This window comes from Schistocerca cancellata, chromosome 2, assembly GCF_023864275.1.
Source record: "Schistocerca cancellata isolate TAMUIC-IGC-003103 chromosome 2, iqSchCanc2.1, whole genome shotgun sequence".
Classification (NCBI taxonomy): domain Eukaryota; kingdom Metazoa; phylum Arthropoda; class Insecta; order Orthoptera; family Acrididae; genus Schistocerca; species Schistocerca cancellata.
Window position 1 is genome coordinate 1,075,445,453 of NC_064627.1, and position 20,001 is coordinate 1,075,465,453.

The 20,001-nt window shown below is 50.2% G+C and overlaps 1 protein-coding gene across 1 annotated transcript in view; it reads left to right on the forward strand.

The window, feature by feature from the left end:
• The window catches only part of LOC126149629 (uncharacterized), a 62,225-nt gene that overhangs the window by 26,128 nt on the left and 16,096 nt on the right, over positions 1-20,001 (forward strand). The window contains exon 2 of the mRNA XM_049915825.1: positions 896-1,056. Within this exon, the coding sequence (XP_049771782.1) occupies positions 896-1,056 (161 nt within the window). The remainder of the gene's footprint in view (positions 1-895; positions 1,057-20,001) is intronic.

A 20,001-nucleotide genomic window follows, 5' to 3' on the forward strand; every position in this document is an offset into this window, starting at 1 on the left:
ATACCCAGCACAACAAATATACAGAAGAAAACAGGAGAAAAAATTGAAAAACACATCCAACTGGCTGAGGAAGTCAAGGACATGTGGCATCAGGATAAAGTCGACATTATACCAATTATACTATCAACTACAGGAGTCATACCTCACAATATCCACCAGTACATCAATGCAATACAGCTACATCCAAACATATATATATAACTACAAAAATCTGTAATTATTGATACATGTTCAATGACCCGAAAGTTCCTAAATGCAATATAACATATACCGTACAGTTAAAAGGAAGTCACGCTTGATCAAGGTCCGCGTCACTGTCCATTTTTGACCAGACATAACGTCTGAGAATAGAAAGAAAATAATAATAATAATAATAATAATAATAATAATAATGCCATTCTGTTCCGCTCCTTGTAGTCAGTCGTGCAGTTGGCACCCTATTTACGAGAAACCACTGAGAGCTATGGTGGGACAAAGCCTCTCTGTCGTTTCTAGATCCCCAGTTTCATACATACATACATACATACATACATACATGGGTTTAACTGACCTTTTTCTGTAGAACTCTTGGCGAGCTATTCAGAACTGTGATCGTAATTTTTTGCAAAATGGCAAATAATTTTTTAAAGGATAAACATTTCTGTGAGTACTATTTTCTTCACATAATTTTGCAGAATTGTTTAAATTTTGTACAGACAATTCTAGAACTACAGGATATCAATCACGAACTCTGGAAAAGGTACATTTCTCGAACAGAGTGCCAACTTCACCAGATATTGGTTTGCGTTTGTTTCTATTTGCTCCATTGCAAACCAGGTTTAAGAGTAGCTGTAGTGTGTGGGAGTAGTGGTAGTGGAGTACATGTGATGAGACTGATGTGTAGTGATGTTGGCAGCATGCTGGATGCACAGAGCCTCCTGATGGCGAGCCGCGTCAACAGAGCCTGGTTGAGTCTGAGCCGCGAGGCACTGCTGCAGGCGCATGACTACAGAGATACCTGGTGGCTGGACGCCCCCAACTGGAAGCACCTCTCCCAGCTGTCGGCGATCCTCGCTGGTAAAGTATCGCAGTCACACCCATATAGTAGAAATAACTCTGGAGTGAGCATTCAGATACACAGAAGAGATCCCATACTTTCTTCCAAGAAAATGGGGTGCCCAGGGCTCTGTGCTAAGTGTTGCACTGTTTGCCATTGCTATAAATCCAATTATGGATTCTGCTTTCCGATGTCTTGGGATCCCTCTTTGTCAACGATTTTGCGATCTACTGCAGCTCTCAACAGACCAGCTTTCTTCAACGAAGTCTTCAAGGACGACTCGATCGCCTCCACTCATGGAGCATCGAAACCGGCTTCTGCTTTTCTCCTAGTGAGACCATCTGTGTAAATTTTTGGCCTCATATGGAGTTCTAACCTCCCTGGCTACGTTTGTTCCCTGCTGGCCTTCTGTTCACGGACGTCCCCAAATTCTTGGGACTTACATTTGGCAGAAAACTGTTCTGGTCTTCCACATTTCTTTCGGCTCACTGTCTGTGATCCCTCAACGCCCTCCATGTTCTGAGTGGTACCTCCTGGGGAGCGGACAGAGTGGTCCTCCTCCGCCAATATCGCGCGTTAGTGTGCTCGAAATTGGACCATAGAAGCATAGTTTAATCCTCTGCACGGCCGTCTATTCTTCAGGGTCTAGATTCTGTCCACCACCGTGGATTGCATTTAGCGTCTAGAGCTTTTTACATTAGCCCCGTGGAGAGCCTTTAGACTGATAATGCTGAACCTCTGCTGTCCAATCAGCTCGCTTTCCTTTAGAGTCATTTACGCTAGTCATGTCTTCCATGCCTGCTCGTCCGACCTATGCCCTTTTTTTTTTCGACTCCTACTTGGATTTAGGGTATGAAGGTGGTCTTTCCTCTCTCTTACCTCTGGGAGTCCACTTCTGTCAAATGCTACTCACTTTCCTTCCAATTTCCTAAAACTTTCTTGACAAATTGGGGTATGACACCACCTTGGCTTCGCCCCTGGACCTACCTTCTGTGACCTTTGTCAGCTTCCCAAAGATAGTACCCCCCCCCCCCCATAGTTTATGAACGGGCATATGGGGGCCATATGGGGAGGGACGCCATATGTGGCACATGAGTGCCCTTAGATTCGATCTTTTGAATCTCTTGTAATGGCTTTGCATCTCCATCTGTGATTCAACTATTTGGGCGAGGACACTTCCTGGGGTATTCCACCTTCTTCTGTTGTCTCCTGTCCTCTTTCGTCCCATGACAATATTTGATTTCTCTGCACCCAGTGTCCAGCACTGTAGCGAGTCTGTTGTGGTGGGGCCATCATGTACCCATTTGGTTGGAGCCCTCTGACAACATTACCATCGCCATCACAAGTACCACTCATACCACACTCTGTGTCATGAAGAGTAGGCTCTCTGGGCCTCCAGAATACATCTGCTCCCTTGGTGGTAGGGGAAAATCTCCTTCTGTTGTTCTCAAAGTACCTACTTTGGGAGCAAAGGTCCCCCAAATGCAGGGGATATCAGCCACCTCCCCCATGCTGGAGAAGCAACAGCCTCCTCTGGTTTCTGTCATGTGGAAGGGGTCCCTTGGGTACTTCTTTCCCAAGGTCTCCACTAATGCCACAGCAGACTCTCAGAAGTGGCTAAAGAAGCCAAAAGCTGCTGGACAAAGAGCTTCAAGGTCTTCCTTCATGCCTAAACAGCCCCTAAACAGAAGTGAGAGGGCAAGCAAACAAAGAAGTCATCTAAGAAAAAGGACCCTTCGGTGGCCCCAACGCCACTACTTCCTACAATTCTGCACCTGCAGATGAGGTGGAGATCTCAGTGTCCCCTTAGGACCTGGGTGTCACTGATGCCTCATCCACAATAGGAATGAATACAAATAATTGGTGGCAGCAGGTGACCCTGAGGCGTAACCTGCATCCTTGATTGCTTCATGCCTTCCCAGACTCATGACAACGTCATCCTCCAGTGGAATTGCGGCGGTTTTTTCCACCACTTGGGTGAGTTATGGCAAAAGTTAAGCTTTCACCTGCTTTCTGCATTGCCCTCCAGCAAACCTGGTTCCTGGTAATGTGGACCCCCCTGCCCTCCACGGCACTATAGTGACTATTATAGTGTTTCTGGTGGAGTTAGCGTTTGTGTCCTAAACGCAGTTTGTAGTAAACCTGTGCCTGTTCAAATACCTATTGAAGCTGTGGCTGTCAGGATAAGGACGACACACGAAATAACTGTTTGCAATGTATGTCTTTCTCCAGATGGTGCAGTACTCATTAACCTATTGGCTGCACTGATTGATCAACATGCAAAACCTTTCCTACTTATGGGAGACTTTAACGTGTATAACCCCTTGTGTGGTGGTGCCATGCTTACTGGCTGAGGTAGGAAGGCGAAAATGTGCTGTCACAACTCGACCTCTGCCATTTAAGTGTGGCTCATGACACTTATCGGCCATTGATTTATCCCTCCACAGCCCAGTACTTCTCAGATCTCTCCACCGAGAGCCCACGATGACTTGTGTGATAGTGACTACTTTCCCATCTTCCTGTCACTTCCCCAGCGCCATTTCCCTGGACGTCTACCAAGGTGGGCTTCAAACAAGGGAGACTGGGAAGCTTCCACCTACGCTGTCACCGTTGAAACTCCCCCACATGGTACCATCGATGCAGTAGTTGAGGGGGTCACTAGAACGATACTTTCTGTGGCGGGAAGCACGATCCCTTGTTCTTTAGGGTGCCCCTGGCGAAAGTTGGTGCCTAGGTGGTCGTCGGAAATCGCCGAGGCCATTAGAGCGTCGGCGAGCCCTACAGCGAATTAAGTGGCACCCTTTCCTAGAGCGTCTCATAAATTTTAAATGGCTGCTTGCCCGCATTTGCCAGCTTATAAACAGACGGAAAAGAGAATGTTGGGACAGGTATGTCTCGATCATAGTGACATACGTCACCTTCCAAAGTCTGGGCAGCATCAGACATGTTTGTGCGTACCAGACCCAGACAGGTGTCACTGAAATTAACATCAATGGCTTGTTATCTGCCGACACAAAAGTATTTGCTGAGCAAATTACCCCCTACCGGCACTTTGCCCCCCTACCGGCGCTTTGCCCCCCTACCGGCACTTTGCCCCCCTACCGGCACTTTGCCCCCCTACCGGCGCTTTGCCCCCCTACCGGCGCTTTGCCCCCCTACCGGCGCTTTGCCCCCCTACCGGCGCTTTGCCCCCCTACCGGCGCTTTGCCCCCCTACCGGCGCTTTGCCCCCCTACCGGCGCTTTGCCCCCCTACCGGCGCTTTGCCCCCCTACCGGCGCTTTGCCCCCCTACCGGCGCTTTGCCCCCCTACCGGCGCTTTGCCCCCCTACCGGCGCTTTGCCCCCCTACCGGCGCTTTGCCCCCCTACCGGCGCTTTGCCCCCCTACCGGCGCTTTGCCCCCCTACCGGCGCTTTGCCCCCCTACCGGCGCTTTGCCCCCCTACCGGCGCTTTGCCCCCCTACCGGCGCTTTGCCCCCCTACCGGCGCTTTGCCCCCCTACCGGCGCTTTGCCCCCCTACCGGCGCTTTGCCCCCCTACCGGCGCTTTGCCCCCCTACCGGCGCTTTGCCCCCCTACCGGCGCTTTGCCCCCCTACCGGCGCTTTGCCCCCCTACCGGCGCTTTGCCCCCCTACCGGCGCTTTGCCCCCCTACCGGCGCTTTGCCCCCCTACCGGCGCTTTGCCCCCCTACCGGCGCTTTGCCCCCCTACCGGCGCTTTGCCCCCCTACCGGCGCTTTGCCCCCCTACCGGCGCTTTGCCCCCCTACCGGCGCTTTGCCCCCCTACCGGCGCTTTGCCCCCCTACCGGCGCTTTGCCCCCCTACCGGCGCTTTGCCCCCCTACCGGCGCTTTGCCCCCCTACCGGCGCTTTGCCCCCCTACCGGCGCTTTGCCCCCCTACCGGCGCTTTGCCCCCCTACCGGCGCTTTGCCCCCCTACCGGCGCTTTGCCCCCCTACCGGCGCTTTGCCCCCCTACCGGCGCTTTGCCCCCCTACCGGCGCTTTGCCCCCCTACCGGCGCTTTGCCCCCCTACCGGCGCTTTGCCCCCCTACCGGCGCTTTGCCCCCCTACCGGCGCTTTGCCCCCCTACCGGCGCTTTGCCCCCCCCCCACCGGCACTTTGACGGAATGGCATAATCTCGGTACACAGAGCAAACTGTGTGCCATTAAGGAGACTACGAAAGTGTGGAAGAGCTCCATGTGGGCCTTTTGTAGGGACTCTGGTTCTCTGTCGCATCAGTGGGGCTCACATATGATTGTCGTTCACGTCTTACTGCACTGCTCACTTTTACCCGCTCTGCGGCGGACTTTCAAACTCCCCGGCACCCTACCTTCGGTGCCTCAACATCAGATTTAGTTTTACGTTTTATTTGTTAGGGGTTTTTTTATTGTACGATTTAAGGGTGGGCATTTAGCCTTCGCTCAGAGGGGTGGACATTTTAATGTTGCAGAGTGGCTAGATCATGATCTATTATTATCGTGATCAGCCAGCTCAGACCATCTGCTCTATAGTTTTAATGCCTTCTTCTACTTTCTCTTGTGGTGTATGTTTTCCCTTTTTTGTTCATTCCATTCGTTTTCTTTTTAGGTGTGGTTCCCCATTCCTTTTCCCCCTTTTACTTTCTCAAACGAAGCCTTACTTGCATCAGGAAAGAGGGATTGATGACCATGTAGTTTGGTACCTTTATACCCCAAACAAACCAACCAACCAACCAACCCACTGCTCTGTCATGGACGGTGCTTTTACTTCAGTGCCCCTATTTTAATCCACTACGCGCCCGTTTACAACTGTCGTCTGGTATGTCATCTCTTTTAGCAGATGACGCGCACTCAGCTGATCGCGTCCTTAAGTGTTAGTGAGATATCATTTGAAGCTCTTTTGGGGGGAAAACAACCTCCTTCCGTAGCACTTTTCTAAGATTTCCTTCTGTTTTTAGTTTCCCTCCTCCTTGAGTTTAGCTCCCATTGCTGCTATTTAAATTCCTACTTTTACCCTTCACTAAGCCACAGAATGGGCGCTAATGACCACATCTGTTTTGCGCCTCAAAACCAAATAAAAAAAACGACCATAACTGCTCGTACTATCTTTCCTACTACCTCATGTTGCATGAGAAAGCTTCGTTTGACGCTGGCCTTGCAAATTGTACACGGTTGGCGGAGCTATGACATTTTCTCCTTGCCACAGAGTGGTCAAAACAGTACCTGTTGCATTAACTCAGCTCATCCTGTTTCTGAACAGGACGCAGAAGGTCTTAGAAATAGCATTCAGTTCCAACTTAAACTGGTACGGTCACATGGACAAACAGGGAGGACAGGGCAGAGACTGAGGAACAGTTAAGAGATGCAGATAGCTGTCTAAAACCACACTCGAGCTTTTCCGTATGACGTCCTTAGCAGACAGGTTCGAAAAAGGTGATTCATGTCGAGGTCTGAGAGTGCTACGTATATGATGCACCACTGTCTGTAATCATTAGACATCTCCATACGATCCAACGCAAGTATGTGTTTAAATGGAGAGACTTGATTCCTAATTGCAGACAGCATTTCTAGCAGAAAGCATAACACTATGGTCTGAAGAGGCAGTGTGTTGGTCATAGGATTTTGTACACTACTTACTACCCCAATCTAGCGTTGCATTTCTAAGTGGTTCTCACATAATACACCCTCTACTGTATGTGATCATTCTCAGTCAACCGTCATCCTCGTCTATAAGCCTGTGGCTCTATCACAGAAACTCTGTTACACTGTCTGCATGGTATTGACATAGAATGCGTTACAAACAGCGTTTGTGAGCTAGAAAATAACTAGTTGCAGTAAGGAGGAGTTGCATATATTGGCTTAATATCACGCTCCTTAGCCGAATCATTCCAAATTCGGTGATACGGATATTTTTATTAAGAGCTCACACCGGCAATGACGCGCACCAGCACTTTCGGTCTGTTAAAACACACCGCGCAATCCCAGACTACGTGTATTCAGTGTCGCGGTATTTCTGTGTAAGGCCACTTTATTCGGAAATAATACCACATCTAGATTTATAAAGCATGTATAGTTTCTAACATGGATATCAGCTTCGACTCTTCTGTATGCCCATAGAACCAACACCGCTCTTATGTTGGGTGACAGTAACAGTCGTTCTGATGTTTTTAATATGCGGTGCTTATGCGAAATGTATGTTGCCAGTGGCCGGCTTCAAATGACGGTTCTCAGTAGTGTTTCTCGAAAAGAATTTCTTCGTTCCAGGGATTCCCATTTCAGCAACCTGGTGAGTACTCAGACCGCCAGGGAAAAAAAAAAAAAGAAACCGTGCTACGCAGAGTGACACTCTTGATCAGTTTAATTAGCTTGTCAATTTCATAGCAATGATGTACCACCTGGCGGATGCATGCCATGGCTAGGGTACCACGGGTATCATCAGGGAGTGGGAGTGGTAATCAGGTGTTTCTTCGTTGTGGCAAGATCTTTCAACGAAATTTCTGTCTTCCCCCTAGACAGGGAGAGACGACCATCGTAATAAAATCAGATGTAGTACCGGATTTATAAAGTGATAAGTAGTATAAACCTGATATTTACGTCTTTTTTATGCTGTTGCCTTAAGAGACATCGTATGTGGGCGATGCATATAGTTACTCTGAGTTCGAAAGTGAGGCGGCATCTTGTGACAGAGGTAGATCCTAGCACGCTCCGTAATGAGCCAAAAATGAGTTTAATATTCTAGTCTACATCTACATTTATACTCCGCAAGCCACCCAACGGTGTGTGGCGAAGGGCACTTTACGTGCCACTGTCATTACCTCCCTTTCCTGTTCCAGTCGCATATGGTTCGCGGGAAGAATGATTGTCTGAAAGCCTCCGTGCGCGGTCGAATCTCTCTAATTTCACATTCGTGATCACCTCGGGAGGTATAAGTAGGTGGAAGCAATATATTCGATACCCCATCCAGAAACGCACACTCTCGAAACCTGGCCAGCAAGCTACACCGCGACGCAGAGCTCTTCTTGCAGAGTCTGCCACTTGAGTTTGCTAAACATCTCCGTAACGCTATCACGCTTACCAAATAACCCTGTGACGAAACGCGCCGCTCTTCTTTGGATCTCCTTTGTCAACCCGACCTTGTACGGATCCCACACTGTGGAGCAATACTCAAGTATAGGTCGAACGAGCATTTTGTAAGCCACCTCCTTTGTTGATGGACTATATTTTCTAAGGACTCTCCCAATGAATCTCAACCTGGCACCCGCCTTACCAACAATTAATTTTATGTGATCATTCCACTTCAAATCGTTCCGTACGCATACTCCCAGATATTTTACAGAAGTAACTGCTGCCAGTGTTTGTTCCGCTATCGTATAATCATAAAATAAAGGATCCTTCTTTCTATGTATTCGCAATACATTACGTTTGTCTATGATATGGGTCAGTTGCCATTCCCTGCACCAAGTGCCTGTCCGCTTCAGATCTTCCTGAATTTCGCTGCAATTTTCTAATGCTGCAACTTCTCTGTATACTACAGCATCATCCTTGAAAAGCCGCATGGAACTTCCGACACTATCTACTAGGTCCTTTATATATATTGTGAAAAGCAATGGTCCCATAACACTCCCCTGTGGCACGACAGACATTACTTTGTCTGTAGACGTCTCTCCATTGAGAACAAAGTGATGTGTTCTGTTTGCTAAAAACTCTTCAATCCAGCCACACAGCTGGTCTGATATTCCGAAGGCTCTTACTTTATCAGGCGACAGTGCGGAACTGTGTCGAAAGCCTTCTGGAAGTCAAGGAAAATGGCATCTACCTGGGAGCCTGTATCTAATATTTTCTGGGTCTCATGAACAAATAAAGCGAGTTGGGTCTCACACGATCGCTGTTTACGGAATCCATGTTGATTCCCACAGAGTAGCGTCTGTTTCCAGAAATGACATGATACGCGAGCAAAAAACATGTTCTAACATTCTAAAACAGATCTATGTCAGAGATATAGGCCTATAGTTTTGCGCATCTGCTCGACGACCCTTCTTGAAAACTGGAACTACCTGTGCTCTTTACCTGTGAAACATGACGTAACAGATATTAAGCTGATGAAGATAGAATTTTTTACCTGATGAGAGAATACTTACAGGAAATATAGCCTATGACATACGGTTAGAAGATTTTCACAAGTAACGATACTTAAGCGATGTCAAAACGTGTGTATATCTTTTCTCTCTCCAAAAATAACCCGTTTAAAAGGGAGAAATATACATTTCACATGAGGTTAGAGGTGTATGGTCAAGAACATCGGTTTCTCGGATTGGGTAAAGTGGATTTTAAAATTGGGTGGTTTATTTCTGGGAGGAATTGGTTAGAACTACTGTATACATCCAAGCCACAGCTGTTTCACAGTGCACTGTGGCCGGTGGCATGAGTGGTCACGAGGCTTTGGCGTCGGAAGCCTGGGATAAGTTCAGCCTGTGACAAGCTGTTAGGTACAGAGAATGCACCGACCTGTCTGATGCTGGCCATGGCAGTAGGGGCTGGCGAAGTGATCAGTCTGTTGGGTGAGTGGCGACAGAAGACGACGTGCATGTTGCGTGAGAAGGCTCCATATTACAGGTGTCTGCAGTGGACGATTATTCCTACTCCCCATGTAAATTGATCAGTTGACTGCTTGGTGACAGCCTCTGACGTCTGAACGTTCTATGCGGTGGGCGTGTGGATATCAGAGGATGAGCATGCAGCTGCTAGCATGGCTGGTGCAGGTGTGGGTTTCTCCCAGCTGCTGCGGGTGGGGCTACACTGCAGTCGGCAGATTGTGCGTTCCTCAGAATCAAGTCTCTGTGTGACCAGTAGGATTTTTTTCACCAGATCTGTTTAGTGGAAATGCTGGGGTGGAGGAGGGTGTTAGTATTCTCAAACATCAGTGCATACAAGACCTCAGATATATTTAGCACTACGACTGGGAGCACTATAACAAATCTGACAATCGCCACTGCCATGAGCGGCACTCTTCAAAAACGTGCTCTCAACTGGGCTCTAGTAGCCCATGCCTTGTGTCAAATTCCAGCAACGCTGCCTCTAACCATCGAGATAACTGTCCTAGATTAGATGATCATCCGCAGAGAAATAGATATAATGATCATTATCAGCCTAGTTGTCGATCTCACAATAGTAACAAAAATCGGGATCACTACCAATTAAACGACTGGAATCGGAGCATAACAATAGAGGGGACCAGAAAACTAAATACGCTCAAATTTAGCCTTCTCAGCCCAGAAGAGAAAGATAGGGGCATGACTGACGCAATAGTAAATTTGTTATGACAAGGTTCAAATGTGGAATGCCTTATGCATTGAAGAAAATTGTGCAAAGAACTCTGCACCTGAAGTACAATCTACAGTACATGCAATGGTTAGCAAATATTCTGTAGTTCCAATCCTGGACACAGGCATTAAAGTTGTCAGCTGGCTTCTTTCATAAAATTTGACAATACAAAAAAAAAAACTACCAGTGAATAGATGCTGGATCTTGGGCGCAGATAGTGCAGATCCAAACCAGTGAAGGGCACGTCCTGTTACAAATTAAAATATAGGAAATGAAATTAGAGCATCCGTTCGTGATAGTAGTCGGTTTAATGACCAGTTGTTTGGTAGGAATGGATTTTTGAAGCCAGAGGTGTGCTGGAATCGACCTTCGTGCTGGCCACCTACATTTGACAGTACATCGTGATGACATTAAGAATTTGATTGTCATGTGGACCGTGGATGCTTTTGCCAAACAGTATAATTGTAATACATCGGCAAACTCACTAATAATAAACCACATTTGTACTGGAACCACTTGATTTGTGCCAAGCCATTGTACAGAAAGCTAATGAATCTGATTATCGCAGTGACATTCAGAGTAGACAGTTCACTGGTGTTTTGCAAGAATTTGAAGTAATATTTGTAGAAGGACCAGGAGGCATTCATCGGTATGAATGTAAACTGGATGTCCATCCTCAGAAAACATACGGTCATGCTTCCTACAGCAGCCCCCTGGCCAAGTGGTCAGCTATTACTACGGAGATCAGGAAAATACTATCTTGGGAAATTTTGGAACCCTCTAGTCTGTTGTTAATAGTTTCTAAATCTGACTGAGGTGTCATACGTATTCTAGAAGCCAGAGCAATAAACAAAATTCTTGTTTCTATATGGACCTGGTCGGAAAACATAAAAGAAAAATGAGTTTCTGTGGTGTGAAATTCTTAACTGGCACTGACCTACATTGATGCTGGCAGATTTCCTTGGAAAAGAAGTCATGCAAGTACACTTTTACATTTGCCAGTCACAGTTGCCAACTTCGTTTAAATGTTTACTGGTGGGTTTTACAGCCACTTTGGACACTGTTTTTGGTTGCTTGATCAAATCAGTTTTCATAGAAGATTGCTTATTGCAACCTCTGTTGGGTGAGAATACCTTGAATTATTGCATAAGGTTCTACTACGATTCAAGGACTCAGGCTACCTTCAGAAGTCACAGCATCAACTCTCTGGGTCGTATTTCACCAGGGGATGCACAACACGACCAAAGTAAACTGTGCTGTTAAGAACTTTCCTGTTTTCAAGACTCACAGTTATTTCTCAGCCTCATATCCTTTCACCAGTGGTTCCCCCTGCGGGTCTGGGGATTAGAATAAGCCCGAGGTATTCCTGCCTGTCGTAAGAGGCGACTAAAAGGAGTCCATCCCCCTCATGGGGGTAGTTAGTGCCTGCGTCCGGAGATGGACGGTTCCATGACCTATAATTGTGGTCTTTTTGGTTTTTCACTTCTCGTTTCTTCCTTCCTTTTGTTGGTTCCTTTCTTTGTTCTTCTCCACCTCACTGTCTTCCTTACTCTTTTCCTTGACTTCTTCTCATTGCCTCCGTCTCATTGCCTCCGTCTCATTGCCTCCGTCTCATTGCCTCCGTCTCATTGCCTCCGTCTCATTGCCTCCGTCTCATTGCCTCCGTCTCATTGCCTCCGTCTCATTGCCTCCGTCTCATTGCCTCCGTCTCATTGCCTCCGTCTCATTGCCTCCGTCTCATTGCCTCCGTCTCATTGCCTCCGTCTCATTGCCTCCGTCTCATTGCCTCCGTCTCATTGCCTCCGTCTCATTGCCTCCGTCTCATTGCCTCCGTCTCATTGCCTCCGTCTCATTGCCTCCGTCTCATTGCCTCCGTCTCATTGCCTCCGTCTCATTGCCTCCGTCTCATTGCCTCCGTCTCATTGCCTCCGTCTCATTGCCTCCGTCTCATTGCCTCCGTCTCATTGCCTCCGTCTCATTGCCTCCGTCTCATTGCCTCCGTCTCATTGCCTCCGTCTCATTGCCTCCGTCTCATTGCCTCCGTCTCATTGCCTCCGTCTCATTGCCTCCGTCTCATTGCCTCCGTCTCATTGCCTCCGTCTCATTGCCTCCGTCTCATTGCCTCCGTCTCATTGCCTCCGTCTCATTGCCTCCGTCTCATTGCCTCCGTCTCATTGCCTCCGTCTCATTGCCTCCGTCTCATTGCCTCCGTCTCATTGCCTCCGTCTCATTGCCTCCGTCTCATTGCCTCCGTCTCATTGCCTCCGTCTCATTGCCTCCGTCTCATTGCCTCCGTCTCATTGCCTCCGTCTCATTGCCTCCGTCTCATTGCCTCCGTCTCATTGCCTCCGTCTCATTGCCTCCGTCTCATTGCCTCCGTCTCATTGCCTCCGTCTCATTGCCTCCGTCTCATTGCCTCCGTCTCATTGCCTCCGTCTCATTGCCTCCGTCTCATTGCCTCCGTCTCATTGCCTCCGTCTCATTGCCTCCGTCTCATTGCCTCCGTCTCATTGCCTCCGTCTCATTGCCTCCGTCTCATTGCCTCCGTCTCATTGCCTCCGTCTCATTGCCTCCGTCTCATTGCCTCCGTCTCATTGCCTCCGTCTCATTGCCTCCGTCTCATTGCCTCCGTCTCATTGCCTCCGTCTCATTGCCTCCGTCTCATTGCCTCCGTCTCATTGCCTCCGTCTCATTGCCTCCGTCTCATTGCCTCCGTCTCATTGCCTCCGTCTCATTGCCTCCGTCTCATTGCCTCCGTCTCATTGCCTCCGTCTCATTGCCTCCGTCTCATTGCCTCCGTCTCATTGCCTCCGTCTCATTGCCTCCGTCTCATTGCCTCCGTCTCATTGCCTCCGTCTCATTGCCTCCGTCTCATTGCCTCCGTCTCATTGCCTCCGTCTCATTGCCTCCGTCTCATTGCCTCCGTCTCATTGCCTCCGTCTCATTGCCTCCGTCTCATTGCCTCCGTCTCATTGCCTCCGTCTCATTGCCTCCGTCTCATTGCCTCCGTCTCATTGCCTCCGTCTCATTGCCTCCGTCTCATTGCCTCCGTCTCATTGCCTCCGTCTCATTGCCTCCGTCTCATTGCCTCCGTCTCATTGCCTCCGTCTCATTGCCTCCGTCTCATTGCCTCCGTCTCATTGCCTCCGTCTCATTGCCTCCGTCTCATTGCCTCCGTCTCATTGCCTCCGTCTCATTGCCTCCGTCTCATTGCCTCCGTCTCATTGCCTCCGTCTCATTGCCTCCGTCTCATTGCCTCCGTCTCATTGCCTCCGTCTCATTGCCTCCGTCTCATTGCCTCCGTCTCATTGCCTCCGTCTCATTGCCTCCGTCTCATTGCCTCCGTCTCATTGCCTCCGTCTCATTGCCTCCGTCTCATTGCCTCCGTCTCATTGCCTCCGTCTCATTGCCTCCGTCTCATTGCCTCCGTCTCATTGCCTCCGTCTCATTGCCTCCGTCTCATTGCCTCCGTCTCATTGCCTCCGTCTCATTGCCTCCGTCTCATTGCCTCCGTCTCATTGCCTCCGTCTCATTGCCTCCGTCTCATTGCCTCCGTCTCATTGCCTCCGTCTCATTGCCTCCGTCTCATTGCCTCCGTCTCATTGCCTCCGTCTCATTGCCTCCGTCTCATTGCCTCCGTCTCATTGCCTCCGTCTCATTGCCTCCGTCTCATTGCCTCCGTCTCATTGCCTCCGTCTCATTGCCTCCGTCTCATTGCCTCCGTCTCATTGCCTCCGTCTCATTGCCTCCGTCTCATTGCCTCCGTCTCATTGCCTCCGTCTCATTGCCTCCGTCTCATTGCCTCCGTCTCATTGCCTCCGTCTCATTGCCTCCGTCTCATTGCCTCCGTCTCATTGCCTCCGTCTCATTGCCTCCGTCTCATTGCCTCCGTCTCATTGCCTCCGTCTCATTGCCTCCGTCTGTCTCTTCTTCCTTCCTCCCTGTGCGTGCCTGAAGGCCGACCCACGCGTTCGCACGCGTAGCCGGTGACGGGGTAACGCGTAATTCCCCGCCCTGGTAGACATGTAGGGCATGCGCGTACCCCCTGCTAAAGGCCAGGCCCGGGGAGGGGTGATTGCCTGAGCTGATACCTTCTGACCATGCCGATTGGTCCCTCCGTCTGTTTCTCGGGAGGTGTGACCTGAGGTGTAAACATTCACCTAAGGCGGGAGTGCCCTCTGAGAGGGTCCCCACAAGGAAGGAGCGCGCCATCGGAGACGCTGGCAATCAAGGGCGATTCCTCCGCAATGGATTCCACTCCATCTCTCTAGACTTCTGCCCAAAAACGGTAACGTGACCAGCCACCAGTGACAAAAGTACTACTGCCTGCCCCACAGTTCCTCGTCGTTTCTCGATCTGAGGACGGAAAGGATTTTTCCTCTGTCAACCCTTTCGTTATCCAGAAGGGCATAGATGCCATAGCCGGATCTGTCAAATCTTGTACCAGGTTGCGTAACGGTACCTTATTACTAGAAACTGAGAGTGCCTTTCAGGCACAAAAACTGCTTCGGGCCACACTCCTGTACACGTTCCCTGTCCAGGTGGAGGCCCACCGAACTTTGAATTCGTCTCGTGGTGTAGTCTATACTAGCTCCCTCGACGGATTGACTGACGAGGAGATTCAATCTTTCCTCGCTGAGCAGGGCGTGACGGCTGTCCATAGGGTCATGAAAAGGGTCAACAATGACCTTGTACCGACCCGGACACTTTTCTTGACCTTCGATAGTGTTAAGCTGCCATCGCGCATGAAGGCAGGCTACGAGGTTATTTCTGTTCGCCCCTATGTCCCGACACCTACGCGCTGCTACCAGTGTCAGCGTTTCAATCACACTCGACAGTCTTGTTCCAATGCGGCTGGATGTGTCACTTGTGGCAGGGATGCCCATGAGGGTGACTGTCCACCTCCGTCTCCTCGTTGTGTGAACTGTCAGGGTGACCATGCCGCATCTTCCCGCGACTGTCCTGTCTATAAGGAAGAACGCTGTATCCAAGAAATTCGGGTCAAAGAGAAAGTGTCCACCTCGGCTGCTCGCAAGCTATTGGCTAGTAGGAAGCCCGCGCTGCTCCCAGCGGGGAAATACAGTACTGTCCTCGCCTCTACCAGGGAGGTAGCAACCCAGACATGCGATCTGACCTTCAGCACCACGGTCGTCCGTTCGGCCAGTGCTAAGATCGCGCGGTCGACGTCTCCTCTTCCTCCCATCACCCCACAGACACCAGCCCCTTCATCAGCTTCTGCTAAGACGAAGACCCCGAAGTCAGATGCACGGGCCTTCAAGAAGGAACCATCCCGTGCAGACTTCCTCCGTACCTCGACCTCCCAGCCTTCGACCGGTACTTCCACCAAACGTCCTTCCAAAAAGGCGCATAGGAAGCACAGTTCTCCTTCTCCGCCACGGCGCCTTTCTTCTCCTGCGCCACCCAGCGGTTGCCGCCCCAGGCCGTCATCCGTTTCGCCTGGCCGCACCGCTGGTAGCCGAACATCTGGCCGTTCACCGGCGGAGGAAGCTCCCCCTCCCGGCCATACGCCCGAGATGGCCGATGACCCTATAGACCCCATGGACGATGACTGTCCGCCTACTGATAGCGGCGGCAGTGCTCGCTCGAAGCCAGGCCCTAAGCGGCCTTCGAGGTGACCCCTTCTTTCATCTTCCTTTTCTTACAATGGCACTTATTAACTGGAATATTCGCAGCATTCGCTCCAACCGAGAGGACTTGAAGTTGCTGCTCCGCTTGCATCGTCCGCTCGTCGTAGCCCTCCAGGAAACTAAGCTACGCCCATGCGATCAAATTGCCTTGGCACACTAAACCTCTGTGCGTTTTGACCTACCCCCTGTGGTAGGTATCCCAGCTCATGGAGGGGTTATGTTGCTGGTCCGGGATGATATTTACTACGATCCCATCACGTTGCACACCGGCCTGCAGGCAGTTGCCATCCGCATTACTCTCCCCGCTTTTACGTTTTCCTTTTGTACCGTTTACACTCCATCGTCATCGGCCGTTACCAGGGCAGACATGATGCAACTTATTGCTCAGCTACCTGCACCATTTTTGTTAACTGGAGACTTCAATGCCCACCATACCCTTTGGGGCTCTCCAGCATCCTGCCCGAGGGGCTCCCTCTTAGCAGACCTTTTCAACCAGCTCAATCTTGTCTGCCTCAATACTGGCGCCCCTACTTTTCTTTCGGACACATCTCACACCTATTCCCATTTAGACCTCTCTATATGTACTCCCCAACTTGCACGCCGGTTTGAGTGGTATGCACTTTCTGATCCATATTCGAGCGACCACTTCCCATGTGTTATCCATCTCCTGCAGCATACCCCCCTCTCCGTGCTCCTCTAGTTGGACCATCTCCATGGCAGACTGGGGGCTCTTCTCTTCCAGGGCGACCTTTCAGGATCAAACCTTCACAAGCTGCGATCGTCAGGTCGCACGCCTCACGGAAGTCATTCTCGCTGCTGCTGAATATTCCATCCCTCACCCTACTTCTTCTCCACGTCGCGTACCGGTCCCCTGGTGGACCGCAGCATGTAGAGACGCTTTACGTGCTCGTCGACGTGCTTTACGCACCTTTAAACGCCACCCTACAGTGGCGAATTGTAACAATTATAAACGATTACGTGCTCAGTGTCGTCGTATTATTAAAGAAAGCAAGAGAGCCAGCTGGGCTGCTTTCACAAGCACCTTCAACAGTTTTACTCCTCCTTCTGTTTTCTGGGGTAGCCTGCGCCGGCTATCTGGCACTAAGGTCCACTCACCAGTTTCTGGCTTGACGGTCGCGAATGACGTCCTTGTGGCCCCTGAGGATGTCTCCAATGCCTTCGGCCGCTTTTTCGCAGAGGTTTCGAGCTCCGCTCATTACCACCCTGCCTTCCTCCCCCGCAAACAGGCAGAGGAGGCTAGGCCACCTAACTTCCGCTCCTCGAATCGTGAAAGTTATAATGCCCCATTCACCATGCGGGAACTCGAAAACGCACTTGACCGATCACGGTCCTCCGCTCCAGGGCCTGATTCTATTCATATTCAGATGCTGAAGAACCTTTCTCCTGTGGGTAAAGGTTTTCTTCTTCGTACATACAATCGCATCTGGATTGAGGGACTTGTTCCCGCATGCTGGCGCGAGTCTATTGTTGTCCCGATTCCTAAGCCGGGGAAGGACAAGCACTTGCCTTCCAGTTATCGACCTATCTCGCTTACCAGCTGTGTCTGTAAAGTGATGGAGCGAATGGTTAACTCTCGATTGGTTTGGCTGCTCGAGTCTCGACGCCTACTTACCAATGTACAATGTGGATTTCGTAGGCGCCGCTCTGCTGTTGACCATCTGGTTACATTGTCGACCTTCATTATGAATAACTTCTTGCGGAAGCGCCCGACCGCGGCTGTGTTCTTTGATTTGGAGAAGGCTTACGACACCTGTTGGAGGGCGGGCATTCTCCGCACCATGCATACATGGGGCCTTCGCGGTCGCCTCCCTCTTTTTATTCGTTCCTTTTTAATGGATCGACAGTTCAGGGTACGTGTGGGTTCTGTCCTGTCCGACACCTTTCGCCAGGAGAATGGGGTGCCACAGGGCTCAGTTTTGAGCGTCGCTCTCTTCGCCATCGCGATCAATCCGATAATGGATTGCCTCCCAGCTGATGTATCAGGCTCCCTTTTTGTGGACGATTTTACCATCTATTGCAGCACGCAGTGTACACGTGTCCTGGAGCGCTGTCTTCAGCGTTCTCTTGACCGTCTTTACTCCTGGAGTGTCTCCAATGGCTTCAGTTTTTCTGCCGAGAAGACGGTCTGTATTAACTTCTGGCGCTACAAAGAGTTTCTCCCACCGTCCTTACGACTCGGTCCCGTTGCTCTCCCAATCGTAGAGACAACCAAAATTTTAGGCCTTACATTTGACAGGAAACTTAGCTGGTCTCCACATGTGTCATATTTGGCCGCCCGTTGTACCCGTTCTCTAAATGTCCTCCGTGTTCTCAGTGGTATGTCGTGGGGAGCGGATCGAAGCGTCCTACTTCGTCTATATCGGTCGATCGTCCGCTTCAAGCTGGATTATGGGAGCTTCGTATACTCCTCTGCACGGCCATCCATCTTACGCCGCCTCAACTCCATACAACATCGGGGTTTACGACTTGCGATCGGAGCATTTTATACTAGTCCCGTAGAGAGTCTTCATGCTGACGCTGGCGAATTGCCACTCACCTACCGGCGCGATATACTGCTTTGTCGGTATGCCTGTCGGCTACTGTCAATGCCCGACCATCTGTCTTATCATTCCTTTTTTGACGACTCTCTCGACCGTCAATACGGGTTGTATGTCTCTGCCCTGCTACCCCCTGGAGTTCGCTTTCGTCGCCTCCTTCAACACCTTAATTTTTCACTCCCTGCAACCTTTCGAGTGGGCGAGAGCCACACACCACCTTGGCTCCAGGCTCAGGTCCGCGTTCACCTTGACCTCAGCTCGCTCCCAAAAGAGGTTACCCCGGTTCGGTCTACCACTCCCGTTTTGTTGAACTTCGTTCGAAGTTCATCAGTATGACTTTCATTTATACAGATGGCTCTAAGACCAATGACGGGGTCGGGTGTTCTTTTATTGTCGTGGCACAAAGTTTCAAATACCGGCTCCATGGCCATTGTTCGGTCTTCACAGCTGAGCTCTTTGCCCTCTACCAGGCTGTTCTTTACATCTGCCGCCACCGACATTCTGCTTATGTCATCTGCTCCGATTCCCTGAGCGCCATCCAGAGCCTCAGTGATCCGTATCCGGTTCACCCTTTCGTGCACCAGATCCAACGCTCTCTTTGGCAGCTGGTGGACGTCGGTTCTCCGGTTAGCTTTATGTGGGTTCCTGGCCATGTCGGTATCCCTGGGAACGAAGCTGCAGATGTCGCGGCCAAGGCTGCGGTCCTCCAGCCTCGGACAGCTTCTTGTTGTGTCCCTTCGTCCGATTTTAGCAGGGTTATTTGTCGGCGCATTTTATCGCTGTGGCATGCCGATTGGGCTGCCCTTACAGCCAACAAGCTTCGGGCCTTGAAACCTCTTCCCGTGGCTTGGACGTCCTCCTCACGCCCTTCTCGGCGGGAGGAGGTAGTTTTGGCCCGGTTAAGAATTGGACACTGCCGGTTCAGCCATCGCCATCTGCTGACGGCTGCGCCGGCGCCGTTCTGCCCATGTGGGCAATTGCTGACGGTCCGCCACATTTTAATGTCCTGTCCGGATTTTAACGCACTGCGTCTCGATCTTAACCGGCCATGTACTTTAGATGCCGTTTTAGCGGATGACCCACGAGCAGCTGCTCGTGTTCTTCGTTTTATCAATTTGACAAACCTCAATAAGGACATTTGATGATGCTGTTTTTTAATCCTATGCCTGTCAGTCTGTCTTTTATCGTGTTTTCCCTTTTAGTTGTTTTAAACTTGTGCCTCGCGGTGCATTCTTAACGTCGTCAGGGCGCTAATGACCATTGAAGTTGTGCGCCCTAACACCACAAAAAAAAAAAAATCACCAGTGGTTTCTGCGGAATCAACTGCCCACAGTGCAGATTTGCGAGGTTTTCAAGCTTTATGTAATGCAAACATTCTTTGCCCACCTGATACCTGTCTAGCGACAAATACATATGGTCTCGGCCTTGACATATGTTCGTTTCAGATTCGTAAGATTGAA